The sequence below is a fragment of the Sciurus carolinensis genome, chromosome 5 (genome assembly GCF_902686445.1).
Source record: "Sciurus carolinensis chromosome 5, mSciCar1.2, whole genome shotgun sequence".
Lineage (NCBI taxonomy): Eukaryota > Metazoa > Chordata > Mammalia > Rodentia > Sciuridae > Sciurus > Sciurus carolinensis.
In genome coordinates this window covers 142,756,894-142,779,759 of record NC_062217.1, presented here as the reverse complement: position 1 = coordinate 142,779,759, position 22,866 = coordinate 142,756,894, and the positions used below count along the sequence as shown (strand labels likewise).

The 22,866-nt window shown below is 39.4% G+C and overlaps 1 protein-coding gene across 1 annotated transcript in view; it reads right to left on the bottom strand.

The window, feature by feature from the left end:
- The window catches only part of LOC124985914 (cytochrome P450 2C9-like), a 63,023-nt gene that overhangs the window by 14,789 nt on the left and 25,368 nt on the right, over positions 1 to 22,866 (bottom strand). The window contains exons 6-7 of the mRNA XM_047554550.1: positions 22,385 to 22,526; positions 19,338 to 19,525 (exon numbers count right to left, since the gene is read on the bottom strand). Of these exons, the coding sequence (XP_047410506.1) occupies positions 19,338 to 19,525; positions 22,385 to 22,526 (330 nt within the window). The remainder of the gene's footprint in view (positions 1 to 19,337; positions 19,526 to 22,384; positions 22,527 to 22,866) is intronic.

Genomic DNA, 22,866 nt, shown 5'->3' with positions numbered 1-22,866 from the left:
GCACAGGATGGGTACACGAGGGGGGGCATGCTCTAATCACATCGTTAACTAGCCAATCATTGGAATTCGCTGGTTGTTTACTGTATAGCTGGCCGCTTTTGGCTCAGCGTCAGGCGCCATCTTGACCATGTCCAAGGCTGGGGGCTCTAGGAACCCCGACAGATCCCCCTTCTTTAATATTAAACTAAGGCTCGGGACCGTGTCTGTCTTAGGCTGAGTGGTCAGCATATGTCCTTACCCGTCATCAGAGCCTGCAGAGCATGCTGCAGCTCCTGTCTTAGGTCGGTACACAGCCACCTCCTTCATTACCCGTCCTTGACTACCGATCCAGCATCAAGAGCCATACTAATGGGGGGCTGTCGGCCTTTAGGGCGGTCATGGCCTGATGAAAAATAATTTGATCTCTCTATTGGCTAGCTTGCAGATGCATGCCAAAACGAATGAAGAGAAGAAGGCCAAGGCAGAGGGGTACCACCATAGCCCCTAAGCTTGCCCACTGTTTGACGAATCTATAAACAGAAGAGGAACCTTATAGCCATATTAAGTACAGAAACAATATACATCCCAATGGAGTTACAATACGGGTAACACAAAACAGCTCTCAGGGAATAAACGCATCTCAGTCCCAAAAGTTCTTGCAAGGTATCCACTTGTTCTTATAATGAGTCCGTTCTCTGATAGAGTCTCTATGGTCTGTAAGGCTGCAACTGCATTCTCGGCCGAATGATCGTTGTTGTGGTTGTGTCAATGCTGCTACTGCAAGGACTGTGGTGGCAATGATCACGGCTGTTGCAATATCAAAGCCTCTCCTGCTTCTTGATAATAGCACTGGCAATTCTACATCTGCAACAGAAACTAGGACTGGCAGGAAGACAGAAATGTACAAATTGCACAGGTGGCAAAAGAACCATTCCAGCATTATGAAAAATAGCATACAGTTAATGAACAGTTAAGGGGTGTTATTAGAAATGTTAGTTGGCAGAAACACAAAAAAGAGAAAATACACAAATTGACGTGGGAGGAAAAGCAATATCACAGCCAGGGTCAGCAGAACGAGTTGCTCTACTCTGGGTCTGATCTGTAGTATGATTCCAACGGCAAAGTACAGAAATTCCTCCTGTTAAAGCAAAGAAAGGCTAGAAATATCCTTGTCACCAAAAACAGCACGACCTGAAAAATCATCAGTAAAATTGACAGACTTGTAGAGAAATTGGTGAAAAACAAGAAAAGAAAGGATAAAAAATATGTTAGTCTGAAATGAAAAATATGGCCAGGCTAACAATGGCCCATAGGTTCCGGGTTTGCCTTTCCATCTGAGTTTTCGTTATTGGAGGAAGGCTCAGACTCGCCATTGTGAGGAGGAGCAGCATCACTTGCATGCTGTAAAACTCTGATTAGCCTTTCTGGAATCCAGACTGGAGTCTGTTGATCCTGTGGGAAAATACAAACAGACCCTCGGACCCAACGAAGGACTGGATCCGGTCCTTTCCAACAACCTGTCAAGATATCTTTCCATTTTGCCCATACTTGAGGAGTATTATGGGGATTATAATGTCGATCAGCTGCAGAATGGCCGTCCCTATCCAGAGTTAAGAAATTTAGAATGAAAAGAACTAAATTAAGTTTATCTTTAGGAGACTTGTAGGAGGCTCCTATTCCCCCTTTTTGTTTATTTAAACAATTTTTTAAAGTAAGATGTGCTCTTTCCACAATGCCCTGTCCCTGAGGATTATAGGGGATGCCAGTTACTGATTGGATGTTAAATGTTTGTAAAAACAACTGAAAGCTTTTGGAAGTATAAGCAGGACCATTATCTGTTTTAATGACTTTAGGTATGCCCCAGCCAGCAAACGCTTGTAGGCAATGTTGAATGACATCTTTTACCTTTTCTCCAGAATGAGCAGAAGCCATAATGACCCCTGAAGCAGTGTCTACTGACACATGTACATACTTAACAGTACCAAATTCAAGAATATGGGTTACATCCATCTGCCAAATATGACCAGGTAGCAGTCCCCTGGGGTTAATTCCAAAGGATTGTACTGGGATTAAAGGAGCACAATGTTGACAATTTTTTACTATTTGTCGAGCCATACATTTAGATATAGGAAATTTTCTGCTCAAAGTAGTGGAATTTACGTGAAATTTTTCATGAAAGAGTTTTGCCTGTTCCTCTATGGAAAAGACAAAAATTGATTTAGTGGCCATATCTACCAAGTCATTAGCATTGGCCAAAGGTCCTGGTAAATTAGAATGAGCTCTAATATGTCCTACATAGAATAGATGTTTACGCTGTAGGATAAGGTTTTGTAGCGTAGTAAAGTAAGAAGCTACCGTGGACATAGAAGAAATATGGGGTACAGTTTCAAGAACCTGTAAAGCGTTAACGATATATAAGCTATCAGATAGAAGATTGAATGGCTGATTATCTGCTAATTTAAAGGCTAATATTACAGCTGCAAGTTCAATAACCTGTGCGGAGTTGGGTGGAACTATTATGGTGTGAAGTTGTTTACTGATAAGTACTGCACCTACTCCATTTTTGGAGCCATCAGTAAAAATGGTTACACAGTCTTTAAGAGGCTGGACACTAGTCACTTTTGGAAAAACTATGGGAGTATTTTTACAGAATTGAATCCAGGGATGTTGGGGATAATGGTTATCGAACTGAGCTGAAGTGGAACAATATAATACTGACCAATCATCATCATTATTAATTAACCACTTAATTTGCTGAGTGGAATAAGGAGTTATAATAATAGACGGATGGATTCCAAAAACAGTAATGCAAGATTCTATTCCCTTGAATATTACCTGAGCATTAGCTTGGGGATATGATTGCAATGTTTTAGCTGGAGAGCTAGGGAGATTTATACTTTGCAGAGGTCCTCCTTGCCAAACTATGCCAAAAGGGGTATGTTTCTCCGAGATTATGATTAAACTTAATGGTTGAGTAGGATCACAACGATCAACGTAACACTGCTGAAGTCTATTCTCTACTAGCTGCAAGGATATCCGTGCTTCGGGAGTAAGTTTCCTAGGGGAATTCAAGTCAGGATTACCTTTTAATATATCGAATAAAAGTTTTAATTCCCCTGTGGATAATTTTAAATAGGATCTGATCCAGTTAATGTCACCTAAGAGTTTCTGAAAATCGTTCAAGGTATTCAATTGATCTGTCCTGATGGTCAACCTTATTGGTCTAACTGTAGTAGCAGTGAGCCTTGTACCCAGATATTCTTGGATCTCCTCTAATTGTAATTTTTCAGGGGCTATCGTTAGTCCTCTCTTTTCTAATGCTTGAGTTATAAATTGTAATGCTTCTAACAAAACTTCTTTTTCTGGATGGCAAATAAGTATATCGTCCATATAGTGATAAATCAACAATCTCTTAAACTTTTGTCTAGTAGTTGTTAACGCTTTATCTACGTATATTTGACATATAGTAGGACTGTTAGCCATACCTTGAGGCAACACAGTCCATTCGAATCTCTGGTCAGGCTGAGTGTGATTAAGAGAGGGCAAAGTAAAGGCAAATCTCCAACAATCATTTTTGTGCAAGGGTATAGAGAAAAAGCAATCTTTTAAATCCAGAATAATAGTAGGCCAATTTTTTGGTAGTGCAGTGACAAGAGGGAGTCCACATTGGACGGGTCCCATAGGGTACATTTGTTCGTTTATGGCTCTTAAATCATGTAATAACCTCCATTTTCCTGATTTTTTCTTTGTTAAGAATATTGGAGTATTCCAAGGAGAGGTAGAATGTTGTAAATGACCTGCTTGTACCTGCTCTTGTACTAACTTATAAGCTGCCTCTAGCTTTTCTTTTGTTAGGGGCCACTGTGGAATCCAGCGAGGCTTATCATCTTTCCATATTATAGGGATTGATGGTTTATCAGTGGCCCCTAGGAAAAACCCAATCCATGAGAATCATTTTTTGGTGGAGGTAAAGGCAGTGGTTGGGTAAATCCTTGGCTATGTCTTCCTAATCCTTTTTTATCATCATAATCCATATTTTGTAACATATTTCTTACAGGAGTCCCTTGGTAAATCTGGTCAGTGGTGAGTTTCATATCCATTTGCTGCAGGACATCTCGTCCCCATAGGCTAATAGGAACATTACAGACATATGGTTGAAATATTCCTGTGTGTCCCTCTGTATCTTTCCATGATAATGAGGAAGCACTTTGATTGGGGCTCTCTGCTACTCCTAAGCCTCTCAAGCTCTGAGCTGCTGTGATCAATGGCCAGTGCTTTGGCCAGACCATTGCGCTAATAATGCTTTTGTCTGCTCCCGTATCTAATAAACCTGTAAATTCCATATTTCCCACTTTTAATTTTAGGAGGGGCCTCTGTTCCATATCCATAGTAAGGTTTATTAAAGTGGTTCCTGTTGATCCAAAACCTCCTTGTCTTTTATTTGTATTTTTACTGGGCCACAAAGAATGTTGACTGGGCAATATAAGCATTTGTGCAATGCGATCCCCTGGAGAGATGACCGTAATTCCTTTTGGTGAAGAGACCAAGGCTTTTATTTGTCCAGTGAAATCAGGATCGATAACCCCTGGGTGTACTATAAGTCCTTTTAGTGTTGAGAAACCTCTACCTAATAATAGTCCTACACTGTTCTGTGGGATTTTTTCATGCCAGTCGGTATCAATCATCTGCAACCCCATATCTGGGGTTAATATGAGCCTGGAGGCGGCACAGATGTCCAATCCTGCACTTCCTGAGGTGGCCCTGCGCTCCCCTTCTCTGTGGGAGGATACCACCGTCGGGGAACTTGTTGAATCACCCCGTATATTTGTTGCGGGCCCCGGGGAGGGCCCTGTCTCCTGTTTTTTTGAAGTTTAGGATTTAAACCTAAAAAATTACCTTCCCTATCTCTAATAGACTGACAGGCACTGCTCCAATGATTTCCCTTTCTGCATCTTGGACATAGCCCAGGTCCGGTTCCCGAACTATTCCCTGTATAGATGTTCCCACCTTGAGCAAGGAACAGCCTTTTGTTTGGACAAGTGGCTTTTAGATGTCCCATCTGTCCACACACAAAACACGATCCTAAGGACTCTTTATTAGTTCTTTGAGGGGGTCTCCCCTGGGCTTGTGCTAGTGCGGCAGATAACAAGGTGGTTTGTCTGTCTATGGCTGCTACAAAGGCACTGCTCTGCGCCGAAGTATCATTTACATCTCTACACACTTTTAAGTAGGCGGACAAGTCTTTGTTTCTCCATGGTCTTATGGCCTCCCTACACCACCTGTTAGCCTGTTCGTAAGCCAATTGCTTTACTAAGGGCATGGCTTGCTCTGCATCTCCAAAGATGCGTGATGCCGTCTGAATTAGCCTATCGACGAAATCCGCATAGGGCTCATTATTCCCTTGAGTTACCTTTGACAACTGGCCCTGCAAATCTCCTGCTCCTTGTAATGTTTTCCAGGCCTTGGTTGCAGCCACGGCAATTTGTGCATAGACTGCTGGATGATAATTAAGCTGTGCCTGAAGGGTTTCATAAGGTCCTACACCCATAAGCATGTCCCTATCGACCTGGGGATTTCCTGCTGCCGCATTTCGGCGGGCGGTGTCCATAGATATTTCTTGCCATGATGTTTTCCACATGAGGTACTGCCCCCCAGACAGAGTGGCCCTAGCAAGATTAGTCCAGTCCTGAGGCACTAAGTTTAATGATGTCAAAGTATCTACCAAGGCTATAGTAAAAGCTGACTGAGGACCATATGTACTAACTGCTTCTTTTAACTGCTTGACTATTTTGAAGTCTAGGGGTTGGTGGAATCTTTGATTTTGAGCATCCTCAAAAACAGGATACGCTACAGATCCAAGATGACTCCATTCTGAGCGTAACCCGAAGCCGGACGCTTCATGAGGGAGTTCCCTATTTATGGGAGGTGCACTAGGCAACACGGACACTAGAGGGGGCTTTTTATCTAGTTTTAATCTTTGTACTCTTTTTTCCAATTCCTCTCCCGATAATTCTCCTTCCGATAATTCTTCATCTGAGTTAGTTCCTTTTTCTGAATTTTGAGAAAGATATGAACGTTCCTCTTTTATTTCTTCCAAAACCTGTCTTCCCTCAGCTAAAGGTTCAATGAGTGAAGGTTTTTTGTTTTTATCTTGCAGACAGGATTTAATAAGAGACCAAATAGCCATAGTGCCTACTGGCAAAGGATTTTGCCTATCCGCTATACGAAGGTCTTTCCCCAGCTGTTCCCACTGTAGGGTATTCAAAAGGCCCTCATCCAAAAACCAAGGGGAAATCCTTTCCACAGTATCAAGAAATACTTTAGCTGTCCTCTCCTTCAATGGTGTTCCATGGTTTTTCAATAACTCCCTAAGGGGTAACTGCATTCTAAATTTAGACGTTTCAGACCCCATTGTTACTAATTTGAATAGCTTTAGTTATGGTAATTACAATAACAGTGGCCTAGCTGCCAGGAACAAGGAGATTGCTGAAAGGAAAACTATCAAGTGCGCATTAAAATTTTTATAGCGGCTTTTCACGTACTACCTAATTGGACCGCTCCAAGCGTGTTTCTACTTTCACTTTAATTAGACCGCGTTCCACGCGCCAGGACCGCTAATGGCGTGTCCCGATACCGGACCACCTTCCGTGTGTCCTTATTTTTATTTTAATTGGACCGCATTCCGCGTGCCTCCAGGACCGCTGATAGCGTGTCCTGATACCCTTTAACTGGACCGCATTCCGCGTATCCGGATAGTCGCTATACCGCGAACGTCGAGGCGCCTCTCCTTTACCTGTTTACCTTTTTTGACTTCTTTATAACCGGTTTAGCTTGTTAAAAAAATTTTAAGATATCTTACCTTGTCCTTTTTATCCTCCCGGGTTTCGGCACCAGCTGTCGCGTCCCCTCTGCCCGCAGAGAGAGACACGGCAAACGTCTGAAGCTTTGGAAGTTTATTGTGCACAGTTTCTTTCCTACGCTTCTCTTACCCCTAGCTTCTGCGCACTCTCAGCTTCCCTTTTCCCAGCTCCTTCCAGCTTCCAGCTCTGCTCCAGTCTCCGCCGCCGCTTCTTCCGCTTCTTCCGTCCCTTCCTCAGCTTCTCCCCCCTACTCTCCCACCCACCAGGCTTATATACACTTCAACCAATCAGGGGAGAGTACACGAGATAAACGCGGACAGCTGCAGGCACAGGATGGGTACACGAGGGGGGGCATGCTCTAATCACATCGTTAACTAGCCAATCATTGGAATTCGCTGGTTGTTTACTGTATAGCTGGCCGCTTTTGGCTCAGCGTCAGGCGCCATCTTGACCATGTCCAAGGCTGGGGGCTCTAGGAACCCCGACAACCCCTATAATAAATGTTGGTACACAATAACCATTGGGACTGCTGCCTTCCTGTAGCCCTTAATTCAGCAATTTAGATATTAACCAGATGGACCTAGTAGAGATGGTCACATGAGATTACTTGTCTATCGCTTTAACTGTGAGAATAATAAGAATAGTCAGGTCACATAGAGTTTAGATATTAAGGAAATAATCATTGTGTTAGCTCATCGACGTAGTTAGATATTCTTAAAACAATTGTGATTAGGTAAGGATGATCTGGAAGGTTGCTGTTTTCTGCCTATGCTTTGGAAACTTCTTTAATGTTAACCACAAGACTGCCATTATAGCCTGAAGAAGAATGTATATAAACCCAGCCCTCCCCAGAAAAAAGTGGGATTGATTGCACCAGAACTAGAGTCTGTGTCTTTCATTCTCCATCCATAGCCGATGCTGACTCCCCGTGCCCCGTTTACCTGTGTGGAACTCATGGACTCCTGCTAGGGCTGGACCCCAGCAAGTGGCGCCCAATGTGGGGCACTCTGGTAAACCCCCCATTTCTTAATATTAATTTCTTTCCTTTTCGAGACAGCTAGGATCCTGCCTGGGGTGCCACGGATCCCTCAGTAGAGAAGGCCGAGAAAGGAGAGGCAGAGATAGACAGAAGAGCTACCATGGGAGGTAGTGAAAGCAAAGAAAGAGCATTATTTATTGATATTGCTAAGCACTTATTAACTAAAAGAGGAACACATGTAGGAACCGCTCAATTAAGAAGATTTTTTCATTTTGTGCAAGAATGTGCCCCTTGATTTCCTGAACAGGGTACTTTAGATGTTAAAACCTGGAAAAAGGTAGGCGATGCTATGTATGAGCATCATAGATTATATGGCAATGAAAGAGTCCCTGCCGATGCTTTTGCATTGTGGAATCTTTTTAGGGACTGTTTAGACCCTAGAAATGAAAGTGAGCAGCTAAGTAAAAGGGTAAGATCACCGGACAAAATGTCAGAAAAGGAGCCTTTGCTGACAGCCTCAGTTAAAAAATATACAGAGGAAACTCAGTGAAAGTGAAAGTGAATCAGATGATGATGAAGACGGGAAAAAAGGAGAAAGGTCTGCCTGATCAGCTCTCCCTGTCTGATGAGGAGGACCTGGAAGAAGCCGCTTTCAGATATCATAATGAGGATCCACCTTTGGTGGTTCCTGTTGTGCCGGCCCTTCCTAAACCCCCAGATAAAATAAAAAGGAAAGTCCAAGGTAGGATTTCTAGGTGCTGTTAGTGAAGCACAAAAACAGGGAGATGTTAGTGTTTGTTGCCCTACAGTATGGGCTATAGATGAGGGAGGAGAGTCTCATTGGGAGCCTCTCTCTTTTAAAATGTTAAAAGAACTAAAAGCAGCTGTAAAAGATTTAGGACCTACTTCCTCTTATACTCTGCAGCTAGTGGAGAATGCCCTTCTCCTGTGGCTGTTCCTAAAGGCTATCATATTATAGTCATTGATTTACAAGATTGCTTCTTTACTATTCCTTTAGCTAAACTAGATAGATGGCATTTTGCTTTTAGTTTACCATCGCCTAACTTACAAAGGCCTTATCAAAGATTTCAATGGAAAGTATTACCTCAAGGAATGAAAATAGTCCTACATTATGTCAAAAGTTTGTAGATGAAGCCTTAATTAATTGTAGACAAAAGTATCCAGACTGCTATATGATTCACTATATGGATGATATATTGATTGCACATTCTCAAAGCCATTTGTTACAAATAATATTACAGGATTTAATTAAAGATTTACAGAGGTGGGGCCTGATAGTGGCTCCTGAAAAAATTCAACAGGAACCTCCTTATAATTATCTAGGAAGAACTATAAAAACAGATTGTGTCAGCTCTCAAAAGTTACAAATTTGAAAAGACAAACTATTAACATTAAATGATTTTCAAAAATTATTGGGAAAGTCCCAGTGCAGCGTAGCGTACTCCGGCACGCAAGCAGATTCAGGGACCAGATAGGGCAGCCAGAGACTTCCCCAAGTAGTCTGGACCCCTGCGGTGGGAGGTGCTGTTCAAGGCTAGCTTCTCGAGCAGACCGCCCAGTGAGAGACTTTCTACGTAGAACCAGCCACAAGCCCCCGAACCAATGGAGAGCCTCGATCCGCAAGCAGTCTCTGGGATCAGGGCAGGGCAGCCATAGACCTCTTCAGGCGGCTCTGCCCACTCCGGCTGCAGGCTGTCTTCACGGGGTGATCCAAGATGGTGGCCTAGAGGGAGACTGCACCCCCAGTCGCTCCAGAAACCAGGAGTTAAGAAGGGGAGGCATTGAGAGACTCGGACTGAAATAGAGCCACGGGTGAGTCTGCCCACTGGGTAAAGCTCGGCCCGGGTGGCAGGCCCAGATAGAGGTGGCTTATTGGAGCCAGGCAGGGCAGCTAGAGTCATCCACAGGCAGCCCTGTGCACTCCGGAGATGGGCCCCGCCCACACAGCCAGCTTCTCCAGGTTCTCGGAACGGAACTGGCCCGCTAGTGAGAGCCTTTCTGACCAAAACAAGCTCCAAGTCCCGGAGCCAGTGCAGCGCAGAGTACTCCGGCCCGCAAGCAGATTCAGGGAACAGGATAGGGCAGCCAGAGACTTCCCCAAGTAGCCTGGACCCCTGCGGGGGGAGGTGCCATTCAAGGCTAGCTTCTCGGAGCAGACCGCCCAGTGAGAGTCTTTCTACATAGAACCAGTCACAAGTCCCTGAACCAACAGAGAGCTTCAATCCGCAAGCAGCCTCTGGGATCAGGGCAGGGCAGCCAGAGACTTCTTCAGGCGGCTCTGCACACTCCAGCTGCAAGCTCTCTTCACGGGGTGATCCAAGATGGCGGCCTAGAGGGAGACTGCACCCCCAGTCACTCCAGAAACCAGGAGTTAAGAAGGGGAGGCATTGAGAGACTCGGACTGAAATAGAGCCACGGGTGAGTCTGCCCACTGGGTAAAGCTCGGCCCGGGTGGCAGGCCCTGATAGAGGTGGCTTATTGGAGCCAGGCAGGGCAGCTAGAGTCTTCCCAAGGTAGCCTTCCACACTCTGGCAGTGGGCTCCTCCCACACGGCCAGCTGCATGGTGCAGGCCCACAGTGAGAGCATTTCAGCACAGAGCCAGTTCCAATCGTGGAACCAGTAGGGGAAAAGAGGGGTGGGAGGGGAGGGGGAAGGGAAAAAAATAAACATCATTACCCTATGTAAATGTAAAAAATAAATAAATAAAAAAAAATTATTGGGAGATATAAATTGGATTAGACCTTATTTAAAACTCTCAACTAATGATTTAAAACCTTTGTTTGAAATACTAAAGGGTGACTCAGATCCTAACTCAAGTAGAGTATTAACTAAAGAAGGAGAACAAGCCTTGCAAGTTGTTGAAACTGCAATTCAAAAACATTACTTGCAACAAGTTAATTATAATTTGCCTTGGGTTTTTATTGTGCTAAAAACAAAACATACTATAACAGGTTGCATATAGCAAAATGATCCACTTGAATGGATACACTTACCAGTATCAGGAAAGAAAATATTAATGTCTTATCCTACTATGGTAGCTTCTTTGGTATTAAAGGCCAGATTTACAAGTAAAGAATTGTTTGATTGTGAAATGCATGAAATAATTATTCCTTACACAAGAGAATAATTTGACCAATTATTACTAATTGATGATCAATGGTCTGTTGCATTTCTAAATTTTACAGGAAAAATTTCTTTCCACTTGCCCAATAATCCTTTACTACATTTTTTACTTCAAACAGAAATAATATTTCCTAAATGGTGTTCCTCAAATCCAATTAACAATGTTATGTTAATATTTACAGATGGGTCATCAAATGGAAAAGCAGTTACAATAATTAATTCTCAACCCACAGTTCAATGGACACAAGAAACTTCTGCACAACGAGCTGAATTAGAATTAGTCATCTATGCTTTCAAGATTGTTGCTCAACACTTTAACTTGTACACAGACTCACTATACATTGTTAAACTGTTTCCAACCATAGAAACAGCAATGCTCTCCTTTTCATCTAAAATTATACATAGGTTACAAGAACTTCAATATCTAATTCATAACAGAACTTCACATTTCTTTATAGGTCATATTCAGGGACATTCCGGATTACCTGGTCCCCTTGCTCAGGGGAATACCATGCTGATCACTTAACTAAAAATTTTATTTTAACAGCTATAGAAGAAGCTATTATATCACACAAAAATCATCATCAAAATTCATCTGCCTTACAAAAACAATTTCATATTTCTAGAGAATAAGCTAGAACTATTGTTAAAAATTGTCATGTTTGTCCTAAATTTATTCCTTCTCCACAGATGGGAGTTAATTCTCGAGGACTTTTACCTAATGCCTTATGGCAAATGGATATAACTCATATATCAGAATTTGGAAAATTGTCTTATGTTCATGATACAGTCGATACCTTTTCTCATGTTATTGTGGCCTCAGCCAGAACTGGGGAAGCCTACAAAGATGTGATTCAACATTTATTCCTTTGTTTTTCTGTTTTAGGAATGCCTAAAAAATTAAAAACTGATAATGCTCCTGCTTATACATCAAAACCATTTAAAGATTTCTGTTCCAGGTTTAATATTTCTCATTCTACAGGAATTCCTTATAACCCACAAGGACAAGCAATAGTAGAAAGGAGCCATCAAAGATTAAAAATACAAATAAATAAGCTAAAAGAGGGAGAGCTTAAATACTCTTCCCCACATCATATTTTACAACATGGTTTATTTGTTTTAAATCATCTAAATACTGACAAGGAGGGAAATACTGCAATGATGAGACATTGGGAAAGTAAAAGGTCAAAACAAAGTTTAGTAAAATAAAAAGATTTATTATCTGGTAAATGGAGAGAACCTGATGTCTTGCTGACATCTGGTCAAGGCTATGCTTGTGTATTTCCACAGGATGCTGAAACACCTTTGTGGATTCCAGACAGATTGATATGTCACTACAATGAGCCCTATTCAAAGGAGGAAGAACAAAGAGTATTGGATCCCTTACCAACCCAATCAGACGGACGAAAACGGGCTAGTATTTAAGATGAAAAGGTTGCGTCTTGCACAATCATCCGCAACTCGCAACTCAGACCTGCCGACTTGGGGACAAGTGAAATGCCTGACTGCCACTGCCGAACACATGGTGAACAGCTCCGGAAAACCTAAAACCCCAGAGGCTTTGTTTTTTGCCTTGATTGCTCTCATTTTGACTCAGGTACTGCCTATTCATGCTTATGATAATGAAGGGAAAGCTTACTGGACCTGTTTTCCAAATCCTCCCTTACTGCATCCAACTACTTGGAGTAGATCTAATATTAAAGTATTTGTTAATGAGCCTCAATTACTTGGAGGGATTTCAGATTCTTTAATACCACATAAAATAGCATTTACAATTACATTTCATGGAATTACTGAAGAGACACCAATGTGCTTTAGTACAGATACTCTACATGTGCCATTGGGATGTCTCCCTTTAAGTTATAGGACTTACATTACTGATTATCCAGGAGATGAAGACAACAAAAGAGATATATGGTCCCTAGAGATAACCTCACTTGGATATGCTAATTATAATGATACAAATATTTCAATGGCTTTACCGCCTCCTTTTAAACTGTGTGACGACTTTAATAGTCACAACGACAGATCTTGGAATCTACTCAATTTAGAAACAGATTTCCCAAAATGGTTTGAATGGGGTTTTCATCATACTGCACTACAGTTTAAGCCACAAGGCTCTGCTACTACTATTACAGATTGCTCTGTGTCTTCTCCTGATTTTGATTATAAACTAAGGTTAAAGACAAGACAGAATAAAATGTTACATTTTAATTTTAACCTTTTTCTTACCAATGAGCCTATTCATAGATGGTTTACTCCCAGATGGGTAACACCCATCTATCAGAGTAACCTTATAAATGGTAAATTCTCTTACTTTCCTGACTTGTATAAACTATTAGCAGCTACTAATATAGTATTATTACAAAGACCTAAGTTAAGTAAACCTAATGACTTTGCAGTACGTGCTTGTATAAATGCTCCTCATGCTATTCTTATGTCTACCATAAATAATTTCAATATCACTAAAAATAAGGAAGCTTATAACATTTATTGCCATGATTGTGTTCTTACTAATTGTATTAATTCAACCATGTCTAAAGATTTAAAGGTGTTTTTAATTGTACATCAGCCTAATTATGTTATATTGCCAGTCACTCTTACAGAATCTTGGTATGATGACCCAGGTGTTGAAATTTTAAAAACAGTTAATGAACTTTTAAGACCAAAAAGATTTGTTGCAGCTTTGATCCTAGGAATAACAGCTTTAATCAGTATAATCACTTCTTTAGCTCTCTCGACCACAGCGCTTGTACAGGAAATTCATACTGCTTCACAGGTAAATGATTTATCTCATAATGTCTCTGTGGCTTTAGCTGCACAAGAACAAATTGATAAAAAATTAGAAACAAGAATTAATGCTCTTGAAGAAGCTATTCTTTTTGGGAAATGAGATTCAAAATATTCAAACTAGAATGACCACTAGATGTCATGCTAACTACAAATGGATTTGTATTACTCCCTTAAAGGTTGATAATAATACTAATTGGGAACAACTTAAAACTCACCTTAGAGGAGTTTGTAATAATACTAATATAGTACCAGATATCAATGCTTTACAACTACAAATAAAAATGTTAAGTCAGGCTTATCTCTCGGTTGTTCCAGCAGATAATTTGGCCTCCCAAATGTTTCATAATATAAAAACAACTACATTTAATAGTACGTTCCTAAATACAATATTACAATATGGCTTGATTGGAGTATGTATTTTAATTTTAATTCTTTGTCTTCCAATTGTCTTCCGAGTAATCCTCAGACTAGTCAAAAGAGTAAAAATTCAAGAAGGCCTCTTCAGTTTACAAAATAAAAAAGGGGGACCTGCGGGGGCATCTGGAATTCCATCCAGTGCTTGACAAAGATCCTCTGGAGGATGATTGCAAAGGCTCATCCTAAAAGGAATTGCCGGATGTTTTGCTCCGAAGCATGGTGTTTTTTCTGCTGTGTTTTTTCTGATAATATATTACTCATTTCAGTCTGAACGGATTGCTTAAGGGGATGAGGGGAATACAACAAAAATTCCAGAAAATATTACGTACAATCTGAAAAACAATGGGTCTTTACCACTAACAAAGTCAAAAATAATTTTGCAACCGTGCAATGAGTCCCTGAAAGCCTCTGGAGAAAATAGTTACAGATTTGCCTTTGTCTCCAACAGGCTGGTTAAATTCTAATGGTGGTTTTTTTTTTTTTAAATGTGTGGTGCTGGGGTAAAAAAATAAGGTTTCACAACATTCCTTCCTTCCTACAAAGAATATGTCACCCCTATAATAAACGTTGGTACACAATAACCAATGGGACCGCTGCCTTCCTATAGCCCTTAATTCAGCAATTTAAATATTAACCAGATGGACCTAGTAGAGATGGTCACATGAGATTACTTGTCTATCACTTTAATAATAAAGCGAATAATAATAATAGTCTTAGGTCACATAGAGTTTAGATATTAAGGAAATAAACATTGTATTAGCTCATCGACGTAGTTAGATATTCTTAAAACAATTGTGATTAGGTAAGGATAATCTGTAAGGTTGCTGTTTTCTGCCTATGCTTTGGAAACTTCTTTAATATTAACCACAAGACTGCCATTATAGCCTGAAGAAAAATGTATATAAACCCAGCCTTCCCCAGAATAAAGTGGGACTGATTGCACCAGAACTAGAGTCTGTGTCTTTATTCTCCATCCATCGCCGACGCTGTCTCCCTGTGCCCCATTTACCTGTGTGGAACCCATGGACTCCTGCTAGGGCTGGACCCTGGCATGAGTGGAATTTTCTACCCGTGAGAGCAAAAAGAGATTTTGGTATCTCAGCTATTATAGCCATCACTGTTGCTGCAGCTGCTGCCACTGCTACTGGACTTGCCCTACGAACTGCTATTCCTACAGGTCACGAACTTAACAACCTGTCACAAGCCACTGCTGAAGCATTGATAGCCCAGAAAAACATCAATACACATCTCACCATGGGAATCCTGATTCTAAACCAAAGATGAACTTACTACAAAAACAAGTGGACATGTTGACTGTTACTGCACAGACAGATTGTATAGTACATGCCCAAGCATTATGTGTTACCCCTATACCCTATTCTAATATTACTGCTGCTGCAAATCTGTCCAAACAGCTTGGAAGCATGCTTAATGGGACATGGACTAAAGAGTTTACTAATTTGACTACCCTATTAGGAAATTCTATATTTGTGATAAATAGTACTCAGCTCAAAGTCCCGGGTATGCCAGAAGCCATTAGTTTCTTTCAGTCAGCGTTACAATTTGGTAACAATGGATGGGAAGTTTTGCTATGATGGGATTGTTATTCTTGCTTTTATTATTCCTGCTCAGATATCTGTTGTCTTTAAGGAGTCATCAAAGACAGCAAGTCTTAGTGGTACGGCAAGCCCTTATGGTCATGGATCAGGGCTCTGATCTGCAGATTTGGCTCTCCCAATTACAGGTCTATTAGTCAAAGATGGGTAAACACAGGGTGGACTTTATACCAACCTAAGACGAGGATCAAAGCATGCCAACAGCTCTTTGACTCCCAATGACAGGTAAGGATAAAGTCTGACTCTGGCACCTAAGACAGACACAGTCACTGTCCTTTTCTTTTAATAAAATAAAAGGGGAGCTGTTGAGGGCCATCTTGGACAAGATGGCGCCTGGCAGTGAGACAAAGGGCGCTGGCTGCAAAATAAGGAAGTACCTAAAAAGGTTGCTTGCTGTTACTAGTTGCTTGAGACTTATGACGTGTTAATGCCAGGCTCAAGGATTGGCTATCTAATATCTTGCCACGTGTGGACAGCTCGTGATTTATATAGTGTTATGCTGGCATTCCTCTGCATGCTCTCCTGTGTGAGAGAAAGCTTTGCTATAATTGGCTGATAAGCTAGGAGCCTGGGGGAGGAGAGAGGGAGAGAGAAGAAGGAAGATAATAAGCAGAAGCAACAGGAGACAGAGAAACAGGGAGGACACAATAAATCTCATCAAACTAAAGAGTAGTAGTGTCTCCTTTCTCCGCGCCAGGTCCACTGGATGGAACAGGTGAGGTAAAATTTTAGGGTAGTTTAACTTGCATTTCTCTTATTACTAGAGATACTAAGCATTTTTTTTTCATATATCTGTTGACTGCTTGTAGATCTTCTGTGAAGTGTCTTCTCATTTCCTTGGCCCATTTATTGGGTTATTTGTATTCTTGGTGTAAAGTTTCTTGAGTGCTTTATAGATTCTGGTGGTTAGTGCTCTATCTGAAGTATGTGTGCCAAAGATATTCTCCCATTCTGTAGGCTCTCTCTTCACATTGCTGATTGTTCCTTTACTGAGAAAAAGCTTTTAAGTTTGAATCTGTCCCAATTATTGATTCCTGCTTTTATTTCTTATGCTTTGGGAATCGGTTAAGGAATTCAGGTCCTCAGCTGACATGATGAAGATTTGGACCTGCTTTTCTTTCTATTAAGTGCAGGGATTCTGGTCTAATTCCTAGGTCCTTGATCCATTTTGAGTTGAGTTTTGTGCAGGGTGAAAGAAAAGGATTTAGTTTCATTCTGCTGCATATGAATTTCCAGTTTTCACAGCACTATTTGTTGAAGAGGCTAGCTTTTCTCCATTGTATGTTTTTGGCACCTTTGCCTAGTATGAGCTAACTGTCCACCTCATGGAATGATAGCAGAACTTATTTTTATACTCAATAAGGGGGTCATTAGAGTAAGCTATGCAGTTGCAATTCCCTTCATTGTACCATGCAGAAAAGAAAACCTCATTTCCTTGGGCTCTGGAATATCTACACTCTACAGAGATTAGGCATAACTCGACCTCCTGCTTGTATTCTTTGCTGAAAACAAATTGAATTGAAAAACATCTAACCCTTGTATGAAATCTTTCATTATCAGGTCAAGCCTATCACCTCTCAGGAAAGTTCTCCATTCCATTTTCTCCAGAAGAAGAAAACAATATTTCTAATCTTACTAAAATCATAATTCTTTCTTCACCATGAAAACACCACATTTAGTTGTATCTTTTGTAAATTTCAGTAGCACTATGTTCTGGCTTTGAGGGAAATAGAGTATCTAGGACCATACTGATCTGAAAGTCTAAATAAAGAAAGAAACTTTATGTTAGACTCATTGGAAAGTTGCTGACATAAAGATTGTTTCCAAGATTACACACTAGGGAAAACTGAGAGATGGGCTGATAACTGCAGTCATTTTTCATCCCTGTTAGTCAACAACTCTGAATCAGGGCAGGAGGTGTTATAGACTCTGACTATTTAGTAGGAAAGGAAATAACTCTTTCTGGAAAAAAGGAAAGGATCACCTGAAATTGCAGGTTTGCTTATATAACTGTATTTAAGCAAGTATTATTAGGTATCCCAAAGATACAACTAAGAGACCAAAAAAAAAGAGAGTGGGAGAATAGAAAGATAATAAGTCATCTCAAGGAAGGAAATACAGTCTCCTTTATTTTATGAGGTCAGCATTATTTGACAGAAATATGACAAAGAAGTATCAAGAGGAAAAGTCGGTGAAAAATCAGTCAAAAATATTAATAAAAATACTGGGGAGCTAATTGACCAAATTATATTGTTATTTAATGTGCATGCATATATATGTGACAACAAATCCCATTACAACAATAATGCACTGATAAAAAATATGGGAAGAGAAAAAGCCTGTATCAAAATGGAGAAGATCAAATACTGCTGTATGTCTTTATTTACAATATGCATATTTAGTGGAGAAGAGAACAGAATACATGACCATCAACACATGATCAATGGATGCAGAGAATCTATTTGATAGAAGTGTACATTACTCTTTAAAAAATGATATAGTATAAGAAAACATCAAACACAAATATGAAAAGGAAAACTTCCCTAATCTGGTCAAGAATATCTGTCAAAAAGGACATGAAACATCACACTCAATAGTATGATGCTAAACCTTTACATCCTGCTAGGGTTAAAAAACAATTAAATGCATGCTTAATGCACGACTCCTACTCAACACTCTCTGGCATCTCAGCCAGTGCAATAGCATAAGAAACAGAAATTAAGGTCACTAGGAATGGAAAATAATAAATAAAACAAATACTAACAAGATAGCAGGATAAGGTACATAAGAAATCCCAAATGGATCTAAACACAAATTATTAACAATGAGTTAAAAAGTTACTAAGAATTATAGATATAAAGTCATTAAAATAGAACTAGCAACATATCCAAATGCCTGGAACATCACATTGGAAAAGGTATTATTCAAACTGTAAAATTTATATTAGCTTTCAACATTAATTAACTAATTAAAATCTTTCAGGGCTGTGGATATAGCTCAGTTGGTGGGGTGCTAACCTTGCATGCAGGAGGGACTGGGTTCAATCTCCAGCACCAAAAATATATATATAATAATACAAAACATTTTTAAAAATACTTCTGAAAGTGTGAAATCACTCCATTGAAAACAAAACATTATCAGAAGAAAATAAAACACAAAAAGAATGAGAACATATACAATATTGATTAACTGAAATATTCAACGTGTTAAGATATCAATTCTTTCCAAGCTGATCTATAGATTTAATATTATGCTGAAAAATATCCCAGGAGAGTTTTTGGAAATTAACAAACTGATTCCAAAATTCAATTGCAAAGAAGAAAGAGCTGAGAGTAAAAAAAATAATGCTGAAGGAGCAGAACAAGCATGGAAAATTCACACTGCTGGATATCAGGAACAGTTATGGAACTTCATGACCTAGTCTGTCCAGTACTGAGGTCATCAAGGTGCTTCACTGGATGAGTTTTGTACTTCTCTCCCTTGGGTTGGCAGAGGATTGGGACCATAATGCTAATTTGTGGACTTCAATGTGAGAAAAAAAATCTTACCTTAGGGATAAAGTAGTTTCTGAACTTAGTGTCACAGTTCACTGCATGGGGAAGAATAGTTGGGATGAGGTCAATGTATCTCTGAATCTCATGCAGGACAGCCTCTGTATAAGGCATACTGCTCTTGTCCTGCATGCAGGGGCTGCAGTGTCTGCCAATCATACGGTCAATCTCTTCCTGGACTTTTTCTGATAAGATATAAATAAGACGAATGGAAAAGAGAAAATAGTACATTTCTTAAAATAATTCAGAATTATGTGAAGCATCATGGGTGTATCCAAACGTTATTAGAAATATGACTTATGTGCAATAAGTACTTCTGGACATTAAAAAGATCACCATGATGCTATATTATCTATTTATATCTATTTATCAAGATCTATCAATAAATAATGATACACATACATAAATACATGTGTTTACATAAATGTATGATTCATATATACTTATGACTCTCCTACACATTAGGTATTAAAACATACCTACAAATTAATATAAATAACTTTCTAGCATATATCAAATATAAATATAAATGATAAAATGTTTCAAAATATCAGGTTATCAAATAAAACATTAATTATCATTGCCAAAAGCAAAACAGGTATGAACATTAATTTTAATGCCAAAATAAAATATGATTATAAAATTAAATTCTACAAATAGATCTATTTGTATGCATGTATGTGTGTGTTTTTGTGTTTTTGTAGAAGTGTTTGTGGTTTTCACTGGAACACTGTTTAATTTCTCATTCCTCATATGTAGTCTTTTTGAATCACTCAAGAAGTTTCTTCTAAAATGTTTATATTTCTAAATAATATTCTATCTTGGTTTCTTGATTTATCCAATTTTAGAAAATTTCTAATGACAGAATGGTAAGAAAGATTAAGATCTGTCTCTACTCCATGCAAAATACATACCATGAATAAATATGCACGCCCACACCCCTCACATACGTTCCCTCTGTACTCCAATTTATTTATATCACCATTTTTGATTATACTAATATATTTTATTTACACCATTATAACCTCATAAACAGTGTTCACTGGTACGGTAACTATATTTATGTTTTGTTAATTGCATATGCTTAAATTATATTTCAACAACTTATTCCAAATTCTACTTTTCCAGTTTCTTATTTTATATTCTATCCAAATTGTTATGTTGTTTCAAACACTTATTAATAATTTTCTAAATGTTTAAACTTCAGACTCTCTTATTTTCCTGATCTTCCATCACATCTGCTGTGTCTACTTAATATGGACAATTGGTTCTTTCCTAGACCTGCTGCTCAGAAGCCTCACTTCAGCTCCCATCTTTATACCTAAGGTCCCCTCATTCCTGGAACCTGTGACTGCTTCTGCCTTGATTTTAAATATTTGGATGGAGCATATGCTCTAATATATTCCTGTGAGAGTGAAAAAGAGGAATAAATTTTGAAGCAAACATGGATCTAAAAACATGTTTCCTTTCTTTTTGTTGATTTTTTGTTTCAGTGTTCTTTGGGTTTGTTGGTTGGTTGGTTGGTTGGTTGGTTGGTTGGTTGGTTGGTTGGTTGGTTTGGGTGGGTTTTTGTTTTTGTATTTTGTTTCCTCCTGTTTGTCCTGGGGATTGACCCAGAGGCCCTCTACCTCTGAGCCACCACCACAGCACTTTTGTTTTATTTTGAGACAGGCTGGCCTGGCTAGCCTTGAATTTGCCTAAATTTCCTACTTCAACCTCCAAATAGCTGGGATTATAAGCTTGTGCCAACACAACTGGCTCTTATATTTTTCATTAACACACAAAACAACAGTTGCTTTTTAGAATTCTGATGCCCTTCTGATTCATAATTCCTTATACAAGACAGAATTTAATTCTGAAAGTTTATGCAATTTTTAACTTTACTTTGATGTTCTAAAATTGATTGCACAAGCTCTTAGCTTCAGTTCCTCTAGAGAGTAAACCTCTCTTCCAATGAGAGGAAAACAACTGCTCAAAGGAGTTGTAGCAGGTCATTCACATGGTTTACTAAGGCTTCAATGGTAAATTCAGTCTGAGGATTGTCCTTTTCCTGAGCATAGAGGGGCTCCTATATAATTCTGCAATTTTCCCCTACCTTGAATGACATGGGGTGCTTCTAAATCTTGAACTTCATGGATAAATTTTGGTACTCAAACTAATTTTTCCATACTAATGAAACTTCTTTTGACATACAGGCTACAGTTTGATCCTCTCTGTAGAGTTCTGTCCCTTCTTTCTACCTCTGTGTTTCAGAAATTGTTGAAGTTTTGTTGGCTGTTTCCTTTACTCCTCTTCTCCCACATTAGCAGGAGTCATTCTCATTTGTATTTACTATACAATAGCTTTGATGGAGTCCTGAAACTGGAAAAGATGGTGTTTTGCTTCTATTCTGTTATGCATTACTGGCACTCTTTAAAGGTACATTCCTAAATTGAGTTGTTGGTGAAAAATAAGCTTAATAAAAACATACTTCTAGAATAATAAAATTCCTTTAGGCATATCTTCAAAGTAGCAACACTTAAAAAAAGGTTACTTTTCTAACCTTTTAGAATATTTTCAGACCCTAGTAATACAACTGCAACCACATTCAATTTCTAAAGTTTCTATTTACACTCCCATAAAGAATTTTTATTCTCCCTGTCTAGCACTAGAGCATGTTTTCAGAATAAGGAAAGATTTCCACAGAAATCTTGCAAGAACACACCTAATATTCCAAGTGACTTTTCCTTGGAAAGACCAATGTGCAGTCTTAGGCCAACTCATGCTGGCTGTTGCATGCTGCAAATCACTTCCCAGTGGAATCCAGACATGAGCAGAGCTCCACTGCTTTGCTACTGTCCATGCTGTCCTTCACTTCTCTGTGACTGTCCCCTACTGTACCATGTTTTCTTTTTTATATCCCTTCACTAAATTTGGACAAATATAACTAGAAGCACAAAAACTTCAATATGGACACTTATATAAGAGAAATAGATGAGGACACTAGCAGAGTCTTCCCATATTTCTGTTGTGAAATTCACCCTGCTCACCATCAGCAGTCATACCTGTGACCTCTGGGTTCTTCAACAGGTGAAGGAGTCCATATCTCAGAGTGGTGCTTATTGTCTCTGTCCCAGCTCCAAACAGATCATTCACAAGGTTTACTAAGGCTTCAATGGTAAATTCAGTCTGTGGATTGTCCTTTTCCTAGGAATAGTTCTATGCACTTATTTCACGATTAATTTAGCATTTAATTATAATAATTTCAAAAGAAATCAGATGGTTATAAACATAAACCAACATAAAACCCAAAGAATACAATTTTATAAAAAGAGTCTGTGTGGTATGCCAAACTACAAATTAATTGTCCAAATGTCCATTTCTTACCCTCTTACCCCTTGTTGCCTAAAGATTCTGTTCCCCATTCTTTTTTGCAAATAGGAAGGACATGCAAAGTATTTCTCTTCCCTTCATTCTACGTAAAATATAGACACATAATGTAGTAAAGACAAAAACATATTTCAGATTGCAACATTTAAGCATGAAG